Source organism: Misgurnus anguillicaudatus, chromosome 14 (assembly GCF_027580225.2).
Source record: "Misgurnus anguillicaudatus chromosome 14, ASM2758022v2, whole genome shotgun sequence".
In the NCBI taxonomy this organism is placed as follows: domain Eukaryota; kingdom Metazoa; phylum Chordata; class Actinopteri; order Cypriniformes; family Cobitidae; genus Misgurnus; species Misgurnus anguillicaudatus.
Window position 1 is genome coordinate 30,613,767 of NC_073350.2, and position 24,977 is coordinate 30,638,743.

Genomic DNA, 24,977 nt, shown 5'->3' on the forward strand with positions numbered 1-24,977 from the left:
ATCCACATAAAGCAAACGAGTGATCTCTGCAACGCAATGCTTTACTAACTAAGCTACATAAACACCTTGAAACACTTCACAGGTTCATGTCCAATGGTCTTAAACACATATTTGTTCTTTGATATTAGTCCTAATTCAACCCAAAATCTGTTACAATGTTAAAGAAGTGAACTCAGCGTGCTTTACAAACAGTAAAGGATACTTCCATTCCACAAGGCTGATGCAGGCCCGGCGGATGGGGTTGTTGAGGTTGAGGCAGAAGAGAGCTCTCTGTGGCCGCGTGTTGGCCGAACTGCCCTGTTTTTTGCTCTTGGCATACTGTTGCCGCTTCTTCTGGGCCAACGAACCCGCCGGTACCACCGAGGACACGGGCACGGCCACCGCAGCTGCAGGGGTCGCAGCAGGCGGAGTGGGGCCGTTGGCGCTCATGATGCGGGCGTGGGCCTGAGCGGGGCGTCCACCCTGCCAGGGGCAAGGGAGCGGAGGGTCTCACCAACAGCCTGGCACGTCACCAGAGACAGGGACTCTGGTACTGCTGGCATAATTTGCCTCTGTGGAGAAGACAGAAAGGCTAGTTAGAATATGTGTGCGTCTTGTTGTGAACCGAAAGACAGAGAATGTGCCGGAGTAGAGAATGTTGTGGGAGGCTGTGCGGTGACTTCCTTCACTTCAGCATTTTAATATGCAATAATGTGGGTGTAAGACCAAAAAACGCATACGGTATGTCTTTGGGTCTGAAGGCCGGCATCTCACCCTGGGTTCACAGGCAGTCCTATAAGTGTGAGCGCACTGACACACCCCCCTTATGTGATAAATTCAACCAAAAATTATAGGAATGAAGAGGAATTACAGGAATTACAAACTTTAAGAAGAACCGAGCGAAATTTGAGTCATCAGTCACTGTAAACCCCTTGCAGCTTTCAAATCAAATCACCAAAAACTAAAATAACCCTGCTTTATATTATTTTCCCAAAAAGGCTCCGACAGACCTTAAAATAAACCGGGTCAGCAAATAAAGAAAGAATGGGTCACTTAACTAACAGAGATATTATTAGGATAATGTCAGAAAAAAGTTACAGCTAGCGGAAAAATCAATGTATATAGCGTGACCCAATAAAAATCAGCTTACAAACAGATAAAGTGTGGTACAGAATAACACTAAATAAATACATCTGAATATATAAACAGCCATTTTATGCAAACAGCACCTATAACATCAGCATCAAATTGAGTTAAAAACACATCCAGGCTTAGATACGGTGCATATGCCAACAGATACATCAGCTGAGTCCTTCAACCGCTAGGCCTGTGCAGACGAGATGAATACATCCATGGAAAGGTCATTCGCCAAATACCTCACAAAGCATTATTTTGTCATCCATCAGATGTGAAATATTGTCTATGTACGTGTACGGTAAGAAATTTAGCTTCTGCACTTCATCTCCATATATGATATTAATCTAATTAAATGCATTCTATCCTTCAGCAATTGTTCTCATATTAAATCAATACAAATAAATTGCACAATAATAAAACATAAATGCAACACACATACACTTACAATAAATCATCTTCTGTGTTATGCTGTATATTAAATATTGCAGAATACAAAGTGCATTGTATTCATGTGTTTTATTTTATCAATGTAACAATGCACTGCATGTAAATAGATGCATAACATACGTTTAATTAGGCCTGAATAGAAATAGACAATAACCTTAATAGTAATATCTCCTTGAACACAGCTAGCTCTTCTCCCAAATATATTCGGCATATATGGCAGCCAAATCTGAGATGATCACGATTAAGCTCAGTTACAACAGCTGGGATGCGTTTTTCCTGTCTGTTCATTTCTCTAAACGCTTGAATGTGACAAGCAGTGACAACATCAAAGGACCCAAACACATGAAGGACAAAATGCTTTTAAACGAGCGCATCCTCTGCATCAGCACCATCGGTGATTATTTTCATCTCTCTGACAGATGCAACATGATCGCATTGTGTGATTTCTTCAAACATAAAAGATTTTTTAAAGCTACATCGCGTCAGGCCCCGGCGTGTATATCTCACCTTTGCTGAGGTCTGTCCTTTCAACTGACGGTGATGATGTTGCGGCTTATATCCAGAGATAAAACTCCGACATCGACTGAAGCGCTCGGGTCCGGTCGGACACGATAAATTCAAATGCATCGGTGTGCGTTAGCGAACGCGTTGTTTTGCTCACGAGCGTGAGCGCGAGAGCTGCCTCGCGTTTCGAGCTCGGTGCCCGTGTGTAAGCGTCACGCGGCGTCGGTGAACGGTGAAACGAGCTGAACTCCCCCCCTCCTCCGGCTCAACTCACTGAAGAGACTCAATTGTTCAAAGCGCGATGATTCTTTTGAGTCAAGTGGCTTGGATTGCACTTCATTTGTGTTAACAAAATTGTCCTTATCTTAAATCTTGAGTATTGTTTGTTTTTGTTGTGTTTCTTAAATCTAGAAATTGTTATCAATATGTTTACACATTGTTTATATCCTTAACAAAGTCATAAAGACAGGTCTAGTGATGCAGATTCGGTTCCATCGAATCATCAATAAGAATCGGTTCAAAGAAACGACTCGTTTGCGAATCGGACGTTACTAACTTACATGGGGCATCGGTAGGGTAAACAAAAAATGTAACGTAGTAGTTTTATATATAGTTGTTAAATCTGGGCTTTGATTACATGTTTTTTTTCTGAAGATATTTTTAGAAAATATATTTTAAGGTCTAATAAGTAATTATATAATTACACATTAACATGTATGCCTATAACAGTTTATTACTGTATAGGATCCTTAAAGGGGACATATCATGAAAATCTGACTTTTTCATGTTCAAGTGCTATTATTGGGTCCCCAGTGCTTTTATCAACCTAGAAAATCTGAAAAAGATCAATCCAGTAACTTAGTTTGGGTAAACCATTGCAAGCATGTGAAAAAATAGGTCACTGAAATTTGGCTACCCCTGTGATGTCAGAAGGGGATCTTATTATAATTATACCACCCTTAATCTGCACTATCCACTGCACTGCCATTTAATGCAGAGATCAGCTCATTTGCATTTAAAAGGACACACCCAAAAACTGCAAATTTTTGCTCACACCTACAAAGTGGCAATTTTAGCCTCTTACTGTGCGTTCACACCAGCCGCGGTAGAGGCATCAAGCGTGAGTGTTTCAATGTTAAGTAAAGTAAAAGTAAAAAGTAAACCGCGTTTACGGGCATCTGGAGGTCTCGCGGCGTGAATGAGGCGTTTAGCGCAGTAGACGGGAACTAGATGTGTGAATGACGCAAATTGACCGTTGCCGCTGAAAAATCTGAACTTTGGCAGACAATCGCGCCACATTAACTAATCAGGAGCTTGCTCTAGTAGTGACGTAATTACAGGAAGCGAGCGGAGGCACAGAAGCCCGTCCCATTACGTGTATTTCCGTGTGAATGTCTTGAATGACTAGAATTTCACGCGCGAATGAAGCGAGTAAATTCAAAATTTTCAAGTGTCCAACTACGTGCAAATAGCCCGTGCGTTTGGTGTGTAAATGCAGCATTATAATAAATTATATGTATGGTATTTTGACCTAGAACTTCAGATACGTACTCTGGGGACACCAAAGATTTATTTGACATTTTAATAAAGTTTTGTGAAATGTCCCCTTTAAAGGGATAGTTCACAAAAAAAATTTAAATTCTTTTTCTCATGATTACATAGTCATCATTTTTCTCATGTTGTTACAAACCTGCATACATTTCTTTATTCTGATGAACACAAAGGAAGATATTTTGAAAATTTTTTGTATTTTGTAACCATGAGCCCCATTTACTTCAATAGTAGGAAAAAAGAATACTATGGAAGTGAATGTGGCTCAATGAACACTTTGGTTACAAACATTACTCAAAATATCTTACAGGTTTGTAACAAAATGAGAGTGAGTAAATGATGACAGAACTTTTATTTTTGGCTAAACTGTCCCTTTAAACTCAAGTCACATACATTATAAGCATTTTATTTATTATTAATAGCCTAACTGCTTTCAACGACCAGAAGTAAACTAATATAGTTGCTAACTACGAAGATGGTTATAAACTGGAAAAGAAGTTCTTGCTTAAAAGCATGCAAAAACATGTGATGTGAGCACATCTCTTAAAAAATAATTTACAAAAAGGCTATTTTTGATTATAAAACATTTCAACAATACCAATAATAATCAAGATGATGCAATACTGTATGTTTTCAGCTATACTGAATATGTTTCTGTCTCGTGTTTATGAATTCTGTAGTGTAATATATCAAGGGCTTAACAACCTTGCTGTTGAAGGACAACCCTGTAATATTTCTGTCATCCAGACACTTAAAGGACAAGTCCCTGTCTATCAGCCATCTATAGAAATGAAAGCACCTGTTCACCACCTGCTCTCCTCAGAAACTTATAGCATCTCTCACATTACCAATGATGAGGTCTGGAATATTCTCTGAAACAAGAACATTCAACTACATTTCTGCTGTCATGCTTATAATACAATGTAAAAACTTAGCTGTAATTATGCAGCTGGTTGCCAGTAACTTACTGTAGAAGATAAAGACTGAAAATGTTTCATGTTTATTTAACTTTGAACAAACTGTTGCAAGTAAATAACATAAATGTAAAATCTACAGTAAGTTACTGGCAGCTAGTTGCCACACTGTAAATAAATTGATGTAATTATGCAACTGGTTGCCAGTAACTTACTGTAGAAGATAAAGACTGAAAATGTTTTATGTTCCAAACTGTTGCCAGTAAATACCATAAATGTAAAATCTACAGTAAGTTACTGGCAGTAATACCCAGTAAAACTGTAATTTCTAAAGACATTTTTACAGTGCAGCAATACCCAGTAATACTGTAATTTCAAAGGACATTTTTACAGTGCAGTAATACCCAGTAATACTGTAATTTCTAAATACATTTTTACAGTGCAGCAATACCCAGTGATACTGTAATTTCTAAGGACATTTTTACAGTGCAGCAATACCCAGTAATACTGTAATTTCTAAAGACATTTTTACAGTAATACCCAGTAATACTGTAATTTCTAAAGATATTTTTACAGTGCAGCAATACCCAGTAATACTGTAATATCTAAGGACATTTTTACAGTGCAGCAATACCCAGTAATACTGTAATTTCTAAGGACATTTTTACAGTGCAGCAATACCCAGTAATACTGTAATTTCTAAGGACATTTTTACAGTGCAGTAATACCCAGTAAAACTGTAATTTCTAAGGACATTTTTACAGTGCAGTAATACCCAGTAAAACTGTAATTTCTAAGGACATTTTTACAGTGCAGCAATACCCAGTAATACTGTAATTTCTAAGGACATTTTTACAGTGCAGTAATACCCAGTAAAACTGTAATTTCTACAGAATTTTTTTACAGTGTAGCAATTGACAGTCATTTATCAATAGCAAATACAAAACTGTATAGAGCTAAGGATATAGATGTTTTTGCACTACATATCACATACAGTTTGCTGTTAACTGTGTTAAACACCATGTATTTGTATATAGAGTATTCCATGCATCTGTTAAAAGTGAAATACAGTTTTTATTTGTTTATTTGTTTGTTTTTTTTACAACAACATATCCTTAAATTATGAGCAAAATGTAAAGTATGTTTAATAATTGATCGTTTTAAATCATGAGTAAATTGCCATAATGTTTTTTGAAATGTAATACTTAAACATAAGGATAATAAAACGAACAACCGGCTTATCAATGAAATGAGCAGAAATACGTAGTTGAAATAACAAATGAGCAATGGTGGCTTACCTTTGCGACTGGCGCATGTATAAAATGTCCTCATAAACCCATGATGAAGCCGTAATAAAGTCCATGTGTTTTTCAGATGTGCAGGGTCAAGCAGGCCTTTGGCTCACGGTGAGACTGGGATAAATTTACGCCTGGTGTCCACTTACCTGTCTCTCCAGATATAATGGTTTCTCTACGAGCTAACTTTAATAATTAAATGCCTTATTGGGTGATTCAGCCAATCACAAGTCACGATTTCTTCTCACTGTCACATGACATGAGATAGTACAGTGAAGAATAGTAAAATACTTAATGATGGAGGCTTTACGTTTTTTGGCCAGTATGTTCTTTCGACCACACATTCGCTACTGGAGGATGATTTTTGTAAATGTTAAATGATACGGTTAAAGTAACTTCACTGCTCAGTCAGCATTACTCTCTCTCTCTCTTTTTTTTCAGTCTGAGTTCTCTGAGTTCACAATGCTTAAACTGTGAAGATCATATAGCAACAGTGGATCTACTGTCAGCGAGAGCCACGCTCATGTCAGTGTTTTTTAACACTGTCACTGCCAACAGCACACTGCTTTCCCCTTAAGTGATTTTAGTGATCTGATTCTTTGGTATTTCCAAATAATAAAGGATTAACATTTGAGAAAGTTTTTTAATGAGCACTTTTTTGTGTGTCAGCCGGTATGTGTGTGTTGTCCACTTGTGTGCGTTTGATGGAGAGCAGTGAGTACAGATGTTCATTCTTATGTCAACATGTATCCCAACATGTTGATGTAATGCACACATTTTCTTTTTTTTTAATACTTATTTTCTCTTTTTTATTATTTATATACCTGTTAAATCATATACTCTTCTTTATGTGTGACATTTTTACAAAATGACACACGTCCGCCCATCATTTTGTCCTTGCACCGCGTCTGAATGATTGACAGCTGTAGATAACTGACAGCTGACCCCTCTCCTCCATCCCCACCCCCAGGTGCTGAGGCTAAGTGATGTGTCGCCATGGCAACCATTGAGTGACTTACGGGTAATCGAGTGAAGACCAAGGACCAGATTCATCCCTCAAGGAGCATCTGGCATTAAAATCAAGTGTTTCTGAATAGCATCGTCTTTTGTGGGTAAGGTTTGCATGTGTGTGAATCTCACGAACCCGTCAAGAGCAAGTTGAACAATAGATACAGTTTTGTAAATTAAATTCCCATACAGCATGTGTGTTTGAATGCTATCACATCCACACATTATACGTAATTGTTTTCAGTCTGTTTGCACGCTTCAAAGTGCAAAGCCACATTTGTATGAGTTGGAGCATGTGAATATTAGCTTTTATGTCACCAGAACGGTGTTATTAATCCCAAGGACTTTCCACACGTTGATTCAGCGGGCCTAACACCTACTTTCCTAACATTCTGTGGTGTTATACTGGGTTATGTTTTAAATTGTTGTTGTAGCCTGTGCTGTTTGCTGCCATAGAAAGTAAAAATAGAAACAATCATGCACCCTGAATGTACATTCCCTTCAGGAGGTAAGGGATCATGGACTTCTTTGATTGGTTCTTTTGTGTCACATGCGCATGGCTTCTCTTCCTAGGATTGGGTCACACATTTTGGATCAGTTTGATGACAAGTGCTTCTGACTCGGTTAGAAAGCCCAGAGGAGATACTGCTTACTCAGAGAGAGAGAGAGAGAGAGAGAGAGAGAGAGAGAGAGAGAGAGAGAGAGAGAGAACAGAAGAAAAAAAAGGACAACCAAGAGGGAGGAGACAAGCTTCTTTAATCATAATGTCACTTTGTGACAAGTGACGTTACATAGGTTGCATTAAAGAAAAGGATTTTTGCTAAGACTGAGTGTTAGCCTAACCTATTAAAGGGATAGTTCACCCAAAAATGAAAATTCTGTGATCATTTTCTCACTCTCATGTAGTTACAAACCTGTATAAATTATTTTTTCTGATGAACATGAAGGAAGATATTTTGAGGAATGTTTGTACACTGCAAAAAATTCTTAGTATTTTTGTCTTGTTTTCAGTAAAAATATCAAAAAATTTCTAAATTAAGATGCTTTATCTTAATGAACAAAACGACACAAGACCAAAAATATCTAATTTAATCTAAAAACTAGACTTATTTTCTAGGTAATTGCTCATCAAGATAAAGCATCTTAATTTAAGAATTTTTGGTATGTTTTTTGATATTTTTACTGAAAACTACCGAGCCCCTAAGGTGACATTGGAGTAAAAAAAATCCAAAGTTTAGTTTCATGTGCTTACGTGAAACTTTCATGTGTTCACATGAAACTTTCATGTGCTCACGCAAAACATTCATGTGTAGAATTTTTTTTAAGTTTAGTTTCGCGTGCTCGCGTGAAACTATCGGGTGCTCACGTGAGACTATCGCACGCGCATAGTTTCACGTGCTCGCGCGATAGCTTCACGTGAGCACGCGAAACTAAACTTAAAAAAAAAATCTCCACATCAAGGTTTCACATGAGCACATGAAAGTTTCACGTGAGCACATGAAACTAAACTTTATTTAATTTTTGCTCCATGTCCCCTTAAGGGCTCCGTACAAAACAAGACAAAAATACTAAGAATTTTTTTCTTGAAAATCTTTTCTTTGTGTGTACACTGCAAAAAAGACTTTCTTAGTATTTTTGTCTTGTTTTCAGTAAAAATATCTAAAAATTATTAAATTAAGATGTATTTTCTTGAGAAAAATTACCTAAGAAAAAAGTTTAGTTTTTAGACAAAAAACAAACAAACAAAATAAAGTGAATTAATGGGGTAAAAAAATTGTTTAAGAAAAAAAGTATTTTAACTTATTTCAACTTATTTTTTTCTTACCCCATTGTCAGATTATTTTTGCTACTTTAAAGCACAAATTCACGTAAATTTTATTTTCTTAGGTCATTTTGCTCATCCAGAAAATGCATCTTCATTTAACGATTTTTATATATTTGTGCTTAAAACAAGACAAGAATACTTAAGTAAGAAAATAATATTTTGCAGTGTAACCAAACGGATCATAAGCCCCATTCACTTCCATAGTAGAAAAAAGAATACTATGGAAGTGAATGGGGCTCATGAAAGGTTTGGTTACAAACATTCCTCAAAATATCTTCCTTTGTGTTTTTCAGAACAAATACATTTATAACAACGAGTGAGTAAATGATGACAGAAGATTTATTTAACTATCCCTTTAAAAATAATAGTGCTGCACAATGGCAAAGAAATTACATATGCCATTTTTTGTTTCTCATTACTTCAGGATTTTACCTCTATTTTTTATGCAATGAGTTTAAGATGAATAAATTAACTCCAGTATTTATGATTGCCAACCCTATTTGAATTTTGCTGTCCTCTAGCTTCCCTCAAGACAATCTAGACCTTGTCTGATTGTGAGTGACAGGAATGCTGTGACATGACATCATAGCATTCAGAATCAAACACGTGGCATCAGATGGCAGAATCTCGCACGTGACATAACCGGACAACCTAAGCATGACATTGCAGTGGGGGAGTGGAGTAATGGGGTCGTTGTGCAAATACTGCCAGCTGTGTTGATTCACGCCGAACGTGCTCTACAGACAGACGCTGCGTGATATCATGACAGCTCATTTCAACAGGACTTATTTTACTTCATTAATGTTACTAATTTACTTTGCGTCTAAAATTTATTTAGAGGAAACAGTAGAATAATTTGTACGCTTGTATCAATGACTCCTGAAATTTGATACAGTAGCCTATTCAACTTGATATAGTAATTAAAAGTCATGGCTTCGATCCCGTGGAGTAGCTACATACTGATAAAAATGTATAGCTGCTTGAATGCACTGCAAGGAGACCGTTCAGTGTGATATAGTGCTGCCCTCTTGTGGTGACAATTGGTAATAGCAGGAACTTAAAGGGATAGTTCACCCAAAAATATAAATTCTGTCTTGATTTTATTATCCTTATGTTGTTCTAAACCTGTATGAATTTCTTTTTTCTAAAACCAAAAAAGATATTTTGATAAATGATGGTAAGCACACAGCTGATTGTAACCATTGACTTCCATAGTAGGAAAACACATATTATTGAAGTATTGTGATAAATGATGAAACAGATATTTTGTTAAATGATGGTAAGCACACCGTTGATGGTTCCCATTGAATTCCATCGTATTTGTTTTTCCTACTATGGAAGTCAATGGTTACAATCAGCTAACCATCATTTATCAAAATATCTCCTTTTTTGTTCATCAGAAAAAAACAAATTCATACAGGTTTAAAACAACATGAGGATGAGTAAATGATGACAGAATTTTCATTTTTAGGTAACTATCCCTTTAATATCGGTCAATTAACAAGCAAACACAGAAAGTGGTAGTTAAACAATGGAAACATAAAATGAAGAATATAGCGTAATTAATTTAGTTTGAATAGACAACAATGAATGCTTACCTTATACTGCTAAAAAGTATGTTCAAATGTTTTTTGTTTGTTTGTTTTGTTTTTAAATGATGATTTACATGCTTTGTATAATGATTTGCCATGCCAGTAGGCCTATACTTTCCTGTCAAAATTCTAAAAATAAAATTGCTTTTACCTGATAAGAAATGGGTGCTGTTGCCTGCTTTGAGTCAGTGAATTATTTTGGATATTTCCATGTAGTATTGACTGAAGAAAGCATGCTCCCTAAGAAGAGGAGAGCAACAGCTTTTTGGCGAACATTAGATGTACTGTGTGACACACATACTGAAACAGTCCTGTAATCCCTTCGCATCTATCTCTCTTTCCAACCCTTTTTAATTGTGACTTTTCCAAATTTCCACAAGATGGCAACAGGATCCTTCATAACTCAGCCTGGTGGGTCACAATAAAGCTAAATTAGTTATTTAGCACTATACAGTACATGTAAGATTCAGAGGCAAGTCTAATGGAAACCAGGGAACACACATAATAATAAAAAAAATTATAGATTAAAAAAATCATTCACTGAATGCAATGTAATTTTGGATAGAACTTTCTATAGGTGGCATAAATGTGAAGGTACATAGCTAATAATAATTAGCACAAACTAACCCTAAAAGATTTAGGGTACAGGATTTTTTTAATAATATTTTTATATTTTTTAGTAATAGCCTACATATAATTTTTTATTTTAGATTGTTTAACTGTTTAATAAAAGGTTTCATTTGGGGATATTCCTTCACAATGGGTTTTTATCAGGACAACACCCTCACAAATTTGTGAGGTAAGAGTGAGTGAGTGAGTGAGTGAGTGAGTGAGTGAGTAAGTGCATAAAAGCAGCCTCGTTTCTCTATGGCACGCGCAGTCAGTGCTCTATGCTCTTAATCTTCTTCACTCGTGTTTGTGGTGCTGTTAAAAACTAAATTGATGGAGGATTATCACAAACCAGACCAGCAGACCCTGCAGGCGCTGAGGAACATCGCCAACCGTCTGCGGATCAACTCCATCAAAGCCACGACTGCGGCAGGCGCCGGGTATGAGCATCTTTAAATTAACTAAGGAAACAGACTACATTTATTAGTTTGTGGTTGAGTAACAGTATTAAAGGTATTAACCTCTTAAAAAAGTAACTTTTTTACAGAAATGACATATATATTAGAAATATTTCTGTATTTTTTATCGGGTCAGTGATTATAAAAGCGCAGATGCAGCTCGCGCTCGTTAGGTTACGCGCGAGCTGAACTTTTCAAGCACGAGCGCAGCGTCATTACATTATTACTGAATAAATTATAGTCAGCGATTTAGCTTTACGATCTTTCTGCTATTGTAATTTCTAGTGACTTTACCCATTTACAAACACCCCAAGGAAGGGTAATTAAACTGGAGATTAATTTTGAGAGAGAAATGAATGACCTTGCAACAAGTAGACTAAAGATAACCTAATAAGCGAATTTATTGTGGTTAGCCTTTTCTTAAATATCTATCTGAAAAAAATATAAACTTTTCATTGCCGATTTTCTCTGATTTTTATTGTCCTCCTGAGTGGTTATGTAAACGCAGATGTGATTTGATGCCACAAAAGGCGCATTTATATGACTAAATAAAACAGACAGACATATATATTGATTACATAAACACCTTTGATGTTGTTTAAAGGGATAGTTCACCCAAAAATAAAAATTCATTTGAATCATTTAATTTTTTTCTTACTCTCTTGTTGTTACAAACCCGTATACATTTTTTGTTCTGATGATATTTTGAGGAATGTTTGTATCCAAACTGATCATGAACCCCATGGAAGTGAAAGCGACTCATGAACGATTTGGTTACAAACATTCCTCAAAATATCTTCATTCCTGTTCGTCAGAACAAAGACATTTATTCAGGTTGGTAACAACATGAGAGTGAGAAAATAATTTTTTTCCGGTGAATTATCCCTTTAAGATACAGTGAATAATTTTCTTCATTTTTTTCTGTCTGTATGTTAACTTTTAGACTTTTTATTTCACAGGCATCCAACTTCATGCTGCAGCGTGGCAGAGGTGATGTCTGTTCTTTTCTTCCATACAATGAAATACAGGCCAGATGACCCTAAAAACCCCAACAATGACCGATTCATACTGTCCAAGGTGAGGATGGTCAATCTTAAGAATAAAGCTGCTAGGAAGGGTTCTTTGCAGCAATGCATAATTAAGAAGAACCATTTGTGGTCCCCTCAAAAAATAGGTTCCTGTTGAACTGTAGATGTATGTGTCTGTCCACAGGGTCACGCGGCCCCTGTCCTCTACTCTGTATGGCTGGAGATCGGCTTTCTGAAGGAGTCTGATCTCATGAGCATGTGTCAGGTGGATTCCACGCTGGAGGGACACCCCACACCCGTGAGTAAAAGACACTTCTCATGGGCCAATTCTGATTTCATATCAGTGCATATTAAGTTGCACCGTGAGAAATATTGCTGTTTATTGACTCAGAAATTATAGTTCAGATTAAACTAGATGTAAACAAATAATACTAATCCAAAACCAGCCGTTATTTTATGTAACATCTCCCTCTGTGTATGTGTTTGTGCATGATAGAAGCAGCAGTTTGTGGATGTGGCCACAGGCTCTCTGGGACAGGGTTTGGGTGTAGCTTGTGGTATGGCCTACACAGCTAAATATTTTGACAAGTCCAGGTAAGACAAGACCGTTCACCCATAAACCATTAAAGTAAAACGGCGGTTAGTCATTTTTCATACATATTTGTCATAGAGGCTCACTGTAATCTATTTGTGTTTGTGTGTTCATGTTGAAGTTTGTTGTGGATTTTAAGGGTGTGGAGCGTTCCAGATTATTCTGCTCTAATAAGCCCGTCCCCCATTTATATAATAGAATGCTGTTTTGGCATTAGCACACAATTTATTCCCAAATCTAACTTTTGTATAATCATTGTATAATCAAATCTAATTCTAATGTTTATAATAAATGCTTAAAGGGGACATATCATGAAAATCTGACTTTTTCCAAAAGTGCTATAATTGGGTCCCCAGTGTTTGTATCAACCTAGAAAATGTGAAAAGAACAACCCAGTAACTTAGTTTTGGTAAACCATTCTCTGCAAGCGTGTGAAAAAATAGGTCAATGAAATTTGGCTCCCCTTGTGATGTCAGAAGAGGATAATACCGCCCCTTAATCTGCACTATCCGACCACAGCACTGCCATTTAGTGCAGAGATCAGCTCATTTGCATTTTAAAGGACACACCTAAAGCACATTTCTGCTCACATCTACAAAGTGGCATTTTTGATAAATTACCTAGATGGTGTTTTAAGCTAGAACTTCACATACGTACCCTGGGGACACCAGGATTTATTTGACATCTTAAAAATGCATAATTGTGAAATGTCCCCTTTAATGTCTGTCTGCCACTGTGTTGATACCCTTATGAAAATTAACCATGGTATTATTGTGGTAAAAGTGTAGTAACCATGTTTTTTTGGTGTATTGATAACTATCAGCAAAACCATGGTTTTACTACACTAACCATGGTTTAACTATGGTTTTTGAAAACCATGCACTGCAAAAATGATTTTCAAGAAAAAAAATTGGTATTTTTGTCTTGTTTTCAGTAAAAATATCTAAAAATGCTTAAATTAAGATTAATTAAGATTAAAAATAAGAAGAAAATAAGTCTAGTTTTTAGACCAAAAATATCAAATTTAAGTGATTCTGTGCATAAAACAAGCAAAAAAATCTGCCAATGGGGTAAGCAAAAAAATCGTGAACATTTTTCTTAAAAACTAAATTCAAGAAAAATTCAAGAAAATTTTGCTTACCCCATTGGCAGATTTTTTTTTTTGCTTGTTTTATGCACAAAATCACTTAAATTTTATATTTTGGGTCTAAAAACTAGACTTATTTTTGGTCGTTTTGCCTATCAAAAAAGCATCTTAATTTAAGAATTTTTAGATATTTTTACTGAAAACAAGAAAAAATACTAAGAATTTGTTTCTTGAAAATAATTTTTTGCAGTGTGGTTGTCAAAACCATGATTATTTTGTGATTACCATGGTTTTACTACAGTAACCATGTTTTTTTGGTTTTAACTGTAGTAAAACCATGGTTCATTTTTGTAAGGGTATTCAATGAGTATAGAAAGAAAAAAACATGTCTACTGTGAGGTATAAATGAAGAGAGTGTGTGCGACATATTTTCTTGTAAATAAGCATTTTTTTTATCACAATCTTAATGGATTCTGCCAACAAACCAGGCAGCGTTTCCAAAAGGAAAGCTTTGCACCTAAAGAGTTCATATAAGTATCTCAAAGGTACATATTGGTACCGAATGTATATATATCTGTACCTAATATTAAGGGTACTGCCGCATTAACAGCTAGGGTACATGGTTTATCATTTTTACAGAAACAAAATTCATCTGTCATCTGTGTTGTTTAGTTACCGTGTGTACTGTCTGCTGGGGGATGGTGAGATGTCTGAAGGGGCTGTATGGGAGGCAATGGCCTTCGCCTCATACTACCAGCTGGATAACCTGTTGGCCATACTGGATATCAACCGTCTGGGCCAGAGTGACCCAACACCACTCCAACATCATGTGGAGAAGTACCAGAGACGTTGTGAAGCCTTTGGGTGGGTATTTAAGTTGTGGTGTATAGGTACAAATCCTAGAAAAATTATACCCAGATGTATGCACATATTTAAATTTTTATGCATTTGACACTTCTATCCCAAGTGCATTACACATTTGATCAGTATGTGTGTTGCCTGGGATTAAAAAGGTTGTGACTTTGGATATATACTTAAGTGTGTTTTAAATTTAGATGAGCTTGCATGTCTGTGCACTATTAATATATTTATTGGTTTGTTTTATAGGTGGCATGCTATCATTGTGGACGGTCATAGTGTTGAAGAGCTCTGTAAAGCCTTAAGCCAGCCACGCCACCAACCCACTGCCATCATTGCCAAGACTATAAAGGGAAAAGGCATACCTGGTATATTTCAACCCTCTTATAAATAAAGTAGCTATATAGTAGTAAAACGCATGCCATTGATTTAAGTTTGTTATCATCTTTGTAAAACTCAGCGGCAGAAGATAAGATGGGATGGCACGGCAAGGTTCTCTCAAAGGATATGGCGGAGAGCGTCATGAGAGACCTCCAGGGTCGCATCCTTAGCTGTAGTAAGCGATTGTATCCGGCTTCACCCATCGAGGATGCTCCACCTGTCAGTCTGCGCAACGTTCGCATGCCCAGCGCTCCTAACTATAAACCTGGGGAGAAGGTAAGAGGTTGATGGTTGGATTTATTGTCACATAGATGACATAATCTTACTATCTTCATCATGATCCTCTTGTGTAGATTGCCACCTGTAAGGCGTATGGAATGGCAATTGCCAAACTGGGACGTTACAATGAGCGACTGGTGGCGATGGACGTCGACAACAAAAACGTCACCTACTCTGAAATCTTTAAAAACGAACATCCCAACCGCTTCATCGAGTGCTATAGCGCAGAGCAAAACATGGTAGGAAATTATTATTGAGGTATTTAAAACATTAAAAAACACATAAATTGTATAAAAACACAAAGAAGTACCCTATTGTAGTTCTTTAGAAATAGTATGTGCTTACCTTTAAAGATCAGATTAAATGCTTGGCCTTATATGTTGATTTGAAGTTGTATTATTTTAACTTTTCGATATGAACTGATTCAGAAACCCCATTGAATGTTGCGAAAGTTTTTCCAACCAGTGGCGTAGCAAGTGAGTTCCGGGCCCATATGCAAAAAAAATGTATGGGCCCCCTTAAGCCAAAGACCCCCCCCCCAACCTTGCCCGTTGGCACTGTTAACTGTTAACTGTGGCTCGCAGGTCTGTTGACAACATATACTTAAGGTAGTCAAATATTTTTACTTTTTTTACTTTAAAGGGTAGATTTAAATAAAGAAAAACTAAATGTTTTGGGTAGTTTTTGACTTGTGACTAACTTCTTCGCCTTCTCTTTTCTCTTTGAGGCCCCACTTTTATGTTTATATTTGTCCATCCTTAATGTTCATGTAGATAGCCGCTATAGTAACCTCTCACACTGTGTTTTCTTTTTCTTTTTTTGGCGTGGCAATGCGTCATGTAAAAAAATGATGAAGTAGTAGTCTACGGCAGCCGAGGAGTGCAAAAAAAACTAATAAACGCAAACAAGAAATGACTGAGAAATTAGACATTATGGAGAAATAAGACACCACTACACATGATATGCATACAAAAATATATTTATTGCTGCCACAAATAAAAATTAAATTGAAAAAAAATTTTTTTTATTAAAAGCTGGGGGGCCCAGGGCCGGGCCCCCTATTGGCCCGGGCCCATTTGCACGTGCATACCCTGCATGCCCAGACACTACGCCACTGTTTCCAACACATGCATATGAAACTTAAACTTAAGCATTTTTGGGAACATTTTATTCAATCTTTTCAATAATTTTTGGAAACTACCACAAAAAATGGCCCTCACAACCTTTGGAATTGCTGGTTAGTTTTATAAAACATGGATGTCTATCCATAATGCAGTACTGAGGATGTGACCCACTTACGCTTCATTTTGCACCACACCCTGCTGCAGTGCCTAGCCCCAGAAACCCTGCAGAATATCCTCATCAAAATATTATTTATGATCCCTTATGAATGAAAAATTTACAAAAATGCATGATTGTTTTTGTTGTGAAAAGTTAAATGAAGGTTTCTTGTTTGTCATTTTCTTTTTTCCACACCCTACCGTTAGGCAATCCTAATAGATGTAAGCATTCATACTAATGAGAGAGACATTCTTTTTAATCTGTCAAAGAAAAAATACATATCAACTTGCACTGTTTAAGTGTGCATTGCCAATGCATATTTTGCATATATCTATCTGTCTGTCTATCTTTTTACCTACAAACCCATCCATCTGTCTAAGAATCTGTCTGTTTCTTTGCAGTAAAAACGCAATGCTTTACCAGATACAGGAACACTTTGTTGTCATAAAAATTGTCTGTCTCCTATAGGTCAGTGTTGCTACAGGCTGTGGCGCATGTGAACGAAACATTGTGTTCGCCAGCAGCTTGGCAACCTTCTTCACCCGCGCATACGACCAGGTCCGCATGGCTGCCATTTCTGAGAGCAATATTAACCTATGTGGTTCCCACTGCGGCCTGTCATCTGGTAAAAAGTCATTGCTTTTGTTTTACAAGAGACACTTTAGAGAGACATGCATTTCATTTGCTTAAAGTTATACACATGCGAACAAAAGAAAATGGAAATGCAATGCAAAGAAATCTTATCTTGCATTCTGCATGATATGTATTATTATTAATTTAAATATTAACATTTATATAAATTATTATAAAGCATTTTTTTATTTTTATTATTTTATTTTATTTAATTTGTGACCCTGGACCACAAATCCAGTCATGATTCATTATATTTTTATGCCGAAAATCATCACACTGTAAAATATACTTTGCTGCCTTAAATTTTTTGTTAAATCAACTCAGATTTACAAGTCATGTCAACAGAGATGAGTTGTCACAACTTATAAAATCTAGTTGAGAAAAGTCAACTCAGTTTTTTTAAGTTATAACAACTCACCTGTAGTTATAACAACTCATCTCTAGTCAAGATAAATAATAGTAAGTTGAAATGACTTGTAAATCCGAGTTGATTCAACAAAAAATTTAAGGCAGCAAAGTGTTTTTTACAGTGTAGGATATTAAGTAAAGATCATATTTCATGAAGATATTTCCTATCATAAATATATAAAATGGATTTATCACTAATATTTGTTTTTAGGTACTTTAAAGGACATTTTCTCAATATTTAGATTTTTGGCACCCTCAGATTAATTTTCAAATAGTTGTATATTGACCAAATATTGTCCTATCATAACAAACCATACATCAATGAAGAGTTTATTTATTCAGTTTCCATGTAATGTATAAATCTTGATTTCAGAAAAATTGACCCTTATGACACTTTTTTTTTTGGTCCTGGATCACATTCGTGATGTAATACAATCAAAAGCCCTAATGTTTGACATATCTGATTTTCGTTGCCCTAAGTTTTTTATTTAGTTATTGTTTCTTATTGATTTAATTTTTCATTGCAGAAAATATAAGTAAAAAAACTAACAGGGAAAACATTTTTACAAATCTAAAATATGACACTGTCCATTGTCATTTTAAATACTCAAAGCCTAGTGTGATTGCAGCTTAATTCATAGTCTATTAGACCGCCAATCATATTCTTCCTTTAAAGCCCCACCCACTTTCCAGCACCCCAATGGTCCTCTCTTACACGCTTACACATTTAATCTCTATTGGTTTAATGTTAATAAGATTTTATGAGTTCATGTTTATCATAGATTTAGGAGCAATTCACCCCTTTTTCCTGAACCTCTCTTTATGTTTTGTTCTCCTGAATGTCTGGGGATGGTGTGACTGTTAGCACTTTACCCTTTCTTCCTCTCTCCCTGTTTATCTCAGAAGTCTTCGGGTGACCCGGCATCCCTTCTGTTAGCACAGGTACACTGCATGACACATTTTCTGTCGGTTTGTTTGGCCGTACACCTGTCTGCATGACTGTTTGCATGTGTATACACCTGCCTCATATACCCGCTCTATAATAGTTAGTCTTTCTTAGAAATTAATAGTGTAAGTATATGTGTTTGTATTACAGGAGAACATGGACCAGCTTATATGGGTCTGGAGGACATGGCTATTTTTAGAGCCATCCCTACTGCCACCATCTTTTACCCCAGTGATGGTGTGTCTACCGAAAAGGCTGTGGAGCTCGCAGCCAACACAAAGGTATTTGATATATTCACTATTATAAATAGTAATAAACAGATCAGGAATTTGTAGTAACTGTTGCACATTGACAGTATCATACAGGGTTCCCACGGGTCCTTAAAATCCTTGAACATTTGTGAATCTGGGGAAAAAATGTAAGGCCCGGGGACGTTTTTGAAAATATACATACATAGATACAGGTCATTGAAAGTGCTTGAATCTATTTTATGCAAGAAGTTTTCCAGAAAAAAATCCATATTATTCCCTGTGTAGTGTAATATCATAAAAATTCTAGACTTTTTAAGCATCCATGCTAAACTGTTTGCTTTAAATGCTTATATCTTCTGTATGCGAATGTTGATTCATACCAAATTTCTTTTTTTGCATAGTTGTGTTTGACACATGAAAACGTCTCGGGTTAAGTATGTAACTGTTGTTCCCTGAGAAGGGAACGAGACGATGCGTCTCCCTTGCCATACTTCCTGCGGCCCTGTAATGCCGTCTTTGGCAATATTTCAGATAGCGATATACTTCCTGTCTCCCGCGTCACCTTGTCTTTGTGGTTAAGCCTCACGATTGGTTGAATTTGATATACACATTCAGATGCACTTATCCCTGGAGGCGTTCCCAAAGTGTCACCACAGTGACGCAGCGCGAGTTCCCTCAACTGTAACAATATATCTTAACAGGTAACATTATGTAACCTTGTTCTCACTTGAAATGTTTCCTCACATTTAGTCCTTGAATTTGAGGGTATTGCACCTGGAAAGTCCTTGAAAGGTCCTTGAATTTAAGCTAACTAAGGTGTGGGAACCCTGATCATAAAAAATAAATCATACCATATACTTGAAGCCCTATCTTATAGTCTATTAATCGAAAATATTGTGTTTAATACAAGGTAAAAAAATATAACATCTAAAACTCGATTTATAACACATGCTCTGAACTTGTGAAAACCCTTTTTAAGAATTAACACGTAAATGAAATGTAAAATGAATTAATAAATAAATAATAAAGAAATGTGAGAATATAAAAATTCATATATATGTGGAAAAATAAATAAATATAAAAAATAAATAAAAGAATAAAAATAAAATGTACAGATAACAATCATTAAAGGTCAATCAGGTTAATCAAAAAAGGTCATGCAAAAATAAATTCAGAACTAATTTAAAAATTACTTGTATTTGTTTTAAGTCATTTATTCCTTCATTTACATATGTAGTTATCAGATTTTTGTCAAATATACCCTGTAAAAAGTAAAAGTTTGATCTTCTCAAAAAAATATAAATTGGTAACACTAAAACATTTAAGTTTTGACAAATTTTCTCACTTGAAAGAGTGAAGTAAAAAAACTTTGAAAATTGACTTCAATTATTAAAAATTGTAAGCTTTGTCTACATAAATTTTTCACTTACCAATTAAAGTATTTTTTTTAATTAATCCAACTTTCGCTTTTTACAGTTGTAGTTCTTTTTTAATTTGAAACCACCCTAAAAAACCTTGAAAAACAAACATTTATGCGGTTTGACTTTAGGTTCAAAATTTCATTTGATTCAGTTTCAGTTTGCTGGATCTGTGTTTTGTTCATTTATTCAGGGAATTTGTTACATCCGGACCACTCGTCCAGAAACAGCGATCATTTACAACACCAATGAAGACTTTCATGTTGGCCAGCTAAAGGTAAAACTATTCCTCTGTATCATGAACGAAGAACACACACACACACACACATATATATATATATATATATATATATATATATATATATATATATATATATATATATATATATATATATATATATATATATATATATATATATATATATATATATATTAAAATTAAAACATTCAAATCAACAATAATGTAATGTTAAATGTTTTTACTTTACCAGGTGGTGTACCAGAGTAAGGACGATCAGGTTACAGTGATTGGAGCAGGGATGAGTCTTCATGAAGCTCTGGCTGCAGCTGAGCAACTCAAAAAAGGTAAAAACTGCTAAGATAACATTTACTGTAGCTTTTTTAATATAATATGGCTTTTCAAGTAGCAAGCAAATTATTTAAAGTAACAGAGTAACAAAAATCGACATTGCTGTTTCTATCTGTTCTTGATTGATTTCTAACGTTGATTCTGAAAACTAAATAATGCTCATTGTTTCTGAGTCAGAAATGATTGATATTAGTATTAGCCTAATGTTCACTCTTAATCTATTTGTTTTTTATTTTATTTTCCAGAAAGGATCCACATCAGAGTGATCGATCCATTCACAGTCAAACCTCTAGATGCCAAAACCATCATCAATCATGTGCGTGCCACCAAAGGTCGTGTCATCACGGTGGAGGATCACTATTACGAGGGTGAGTTTCAAGATCAAAGCCAATTATCTTTTCAGTTTTAAACATACGTTTCAGGATGGATGAATGTCTAGTTGAAGAGGTGGCTTTGGTCTGCAAGACCTCAGAATACTGTGGAAGTCTCTGATTGGCAAAAATATGATGCTGGCAAATTGTCACATTGGATCAGAGAGCAAGAGGCATGTTGTTGTTATAATAAGTAGATTTTTTTGGGCATGTCACATTCTGTTCATTCAGGGAAAAAACAGACAGTGAGAAGCGGAGGGCTGTCAGATCTTCTTAAGCAGGCGTATGCCTCCAGGGTCTGTTGTGACCTAGATAAAGCTGACATCCCTGGACCTGGCATTACTGCCTGCGTGCCAGAGGAGCAGTGAGGTTGGACAGAGAGAGAGAGAGAGAGAGAGAGAGAGAGAGAGAGAGAGAGAGAGAGAGAGAGAGAGAAAGAGAGAGAGAGAACATCCAAAATAATCCTGAAATCACTCTTTGCCCACACTCTTAAAAATAAAGTTGCTTAAAAGGTTCTTCACAGTGATGCCATAGAACAGAAAGGTTTTTGAAGGGTTCTTATGGAACCATACAGCCTAAAATTGTTATTTTATACTTTAATGGCATCATGTAGCTCCTCTTAAGAGTGCAGAAGACAAAACAGAGATAGTGTGATATAGCACGATGGGTCACGATATAGCAGGGGCATGCTAGGACAATAAGAAACGCAAAAATTTAGAAATTTACAATAAGAAGATTTTGACATGATTTATGGGTTATTAATGCACATTTTAGTTAGCGTGAATAATTTTAATAACACAGAAAAGTTTTTTATTGTCATGTTGTAGTTATAGTATACACTCACATAAAGGATTATTAGGAACACCTGTTCAATTTCTCATTAATGCAATTATCTAATCAACCAATCACATGGCAGTTGCTTCAATGCATTTAGGGGTGTGGTCCTGGTCAAGACAATCTCCTGAACTCCAAACTGAATGCCAGAATGGGCAAGAAAGGTGATTTAAGCAATTTTGAGCGTGGCATGGTTGTTGGTGCCAGACTGAGTATTTCACAATCTGCTCAGTTACTGGGATTTTCACGCACAACCATTTCTAGGGATTACAAAGAATGGTGTGAAAAGGGAAAAACATCCAGTATGCAGCAGTCCTGTGTGGCGAAAATGCCTTGTTGATGCTAGAGATCAGAGGAGAATGGACCGACTGATTCAAGCTGATAGAAGAGCAACTTTGACTGAAATAACCACTCGTTACAACCGAGGTATGCAGCAAAGCATTTGTGAAGCCACAACACGCACAACCTTGAGGCGGATGGGCTACAACAGCAGAAGCACCACTCATCTTCACTACAAATAGGAAAAAGAGGCTACAATTTGAACGAGCTCACCAAAATAGGACAGTTGAAGACTGGAAAAATGTTGCCTGGTCTGATGAGTCTCAATTTCTGTTGAGACATTCAGATGGTAGAGTCAGAATTTGGCGTAAACAGAATGAGAACATGGATCCATCATGCCTTGTTACTACTGTGTAGGCTGGTGGTGGTGGTGTAATGGTGTGGGGGATGTTTTCTTGGAACACTTTAGGCCCCTTAGTGCCAATTGTGCATCGTTTAAATGCCACGGCCTACCTGAGCATTGTTTCTGACCATGTCCATCCCTTTATGACCACCATATACTCATCCTCTGATGGCTACTTCCAGCAGGATAATGCAAAAAATAAAAAAATAATAATGCAAAAAATAACTTTAGGTGCTACATGATATGCCATAGAAGATTTTAGCTGTATGGTTCCATAAAGAACCTTTAAGATATGAAGAACTGATTTAGTTTTTCTTTATACAATCTACCGTGCTTTCACTTGACATCTGTTTCAAACATTTCTGTCAGGTAGTGATATTAGTGTAAAAAAGTAAACTTTTAAAGCATCTTTTAACTTTTTTATTTCTGTTATTCACAGGTGGTTTAGGGGAGGCGGTTTGCTCTGCTATCGTAAATGAGCCAAACTTTACTTTGCAGCGCCTGGCTGTCGCTCATGTTCCCCGCAGTGGAAAAATGTCCGACCTGCTGAAAATCCACGGCATTGACCGCAACTCCATCGCACAGATGGTCAAGAAAATGATCAGCAGCTCGGCCAATGCCAAATAAACCTGTTCACTTTTCTAAAAGATAGCCCAAACCCTTTTTCACTTTTAGTGACCCATCTATGAATATATTAGCAATAAGAAATAATTGGTGTCAGTTTTTAAATGCAGTTCATTCATTTTGTTTATATTCTAGAGTTAATACACCCTCTGTCACTACCAGGTTAAACTCAATGGTCATTACCGCAAAGCTGCCAATACTTTATCACCAAAAAGTATCAATATGTGATGCTCATGTTTTAAAAGTGCAATTTGATAAGATCCAACAAAACTGTTTGTGACATATTTTAATGTTTTTATATTATCATTGTGTATCTATGAAGATGAGGGGAGGTGGATTTTATTGATACACAGAGTTTAGACTTAACATATATAAAAGATAATGTAACAAGAATGTTTAACAGGTGGTTAAGTAAAGTTATTCACGGTTGTCCTATATTTCACCTTGTGTAATGCTTTCTGTGTTTAGGGATGAAGTAGCATTTTGTGTTTTCCTGAAGCTGTCTTTTACTGGTCTGAGAAAATGAGAGATGGTGTTACTGAAACATGTTATGTCTGAGCTTTAACTTATAACAACACTTCCTCTTTCATTTCTCTGTCTGTCCACAAAGGGAATGATTAAAGTCCTCTGGATTTGAGTTTAAGAGATCATGTGTGTACGGTACTGCTTGTCGTATACATGTTATATTGTGTAACATTGTTTTCTTGATCATAAATTCAGTTCAGTTTATTTCTACAGCACATTTACAAATGGCCACAGGCCAACATAAAAACATAGGAGAGAGAAGCAAAAAAGTTGATTAAAAATATAATTTATGAAAAATAAATACAATAATAATATATTGAGAATTTTTATCCATTTTCAAAATCCAAGCTGTATTTTAATCGTAGTATTTCCATTTCTCCCTGTTTGAAAGCCAAGAATAACAGATTGGGGTTTAGTATGTAATTAGAAAAAATTTGCTTTTGACACTTATTGTGAAACTTAAAATTAACTGGTTGTTTACCATAGAGCGCTGTATTTGCGCTTTGCTCCTCTTATTGCAAATATAGTGATACCCCAGCCACAGGACATAGTATAAACTGCAAATAAAAGGAAATACTTTAATTACAACACAATACATGTATTAAATATTAAAACTGTCAGGTATAAGAGATGGATAAAAATAATTGCATCACATACAGTATGCATTTTACAAATGAGAAAGACCACCTAACCATTACAGTTTCATTTCTTTGTAACTATAAACGGCACTGAAGACATGCATTGTGTGTGTAGATCACAACATAAGAAAACACGCATCACTGATTGTTTATAAAGATGTCTGCGTGACATACCATGATAAGATCGTAGATGCAGGATAGTCACCAAGAATGCAAAACAATATCCCCAAATG

The 24,977-nt window shown here is 36.0% G+C and overlaps 2 protein-coding genes across 17 annotated transcripts in view; one reads left to right on the top strand and one right to left on the bottom strand.

Annotated features, from left to right (window-relative positions):
• The window catches only part of cacna1da (calcium channel, voltage-dependent, L type, alpha 1D subunit, a), an 89,587-nt gene extending 87,268 nt beyond the window's left edge, over positions 1–2,319 (bottom strand). For 15 of the 16 annotated variants that reach the window (XM_073876260.1, XM_073876262.1, XM_073876256.1 and 12 more), the window contains exons 1-2: positions 2,071–2,319; positions 203–551 (exon numbers count right to left, since the gene is read on the bottom strand). In XM_073876260.1, coding sequence (XP_073732361.1) covers positions 203–429 — 227 coding nt within the window. In that variant the 5' untranslated portion in view covers positions 430–551; positions 2,071–2,319. The remainder of the gene's footprint in view (positions 1–202; positions 552–2,070) is intronic. The other variant, XM_073876261.1, reaches the window with a different exon arrangement.
• An 8,744-nt stretch (positions 2,320–11,063) lies between these two features.
• On the top strand, positions 11,064–24,224 carry tkta (transketolase a). The gene is made up of 14 exons (XM_055183926.2): positions 11,064–11,301; positions 12,279–12,396; positions 12,532–12,645; positions 12,844–12,941; positions 14,699–14,890; positions 15,134–15,252; positions 15,345–15,541; positions 15,619–15,783; positions 17,294–17,450; positions 18,963–19,093; positions 20,675–20,758; positions 20,973–21,066; positions 21,316–21,438; positions 23,397–24,224. The coding sequence occupies exons 1-14, from the start codon at positions 11,195–11,197 to the stop codon at positions 23,582–23,584; spliced, it is 1,887 nt and encodes a 628-aa protein (XP_055039901.2). The 5' UTR covers positions 11,064–11,194; the 3' UTR covers positions 23,585–24,224.
• The last annotated feature ends 753 nt before the right edge of the window (positions 24,225–24,977 follow it).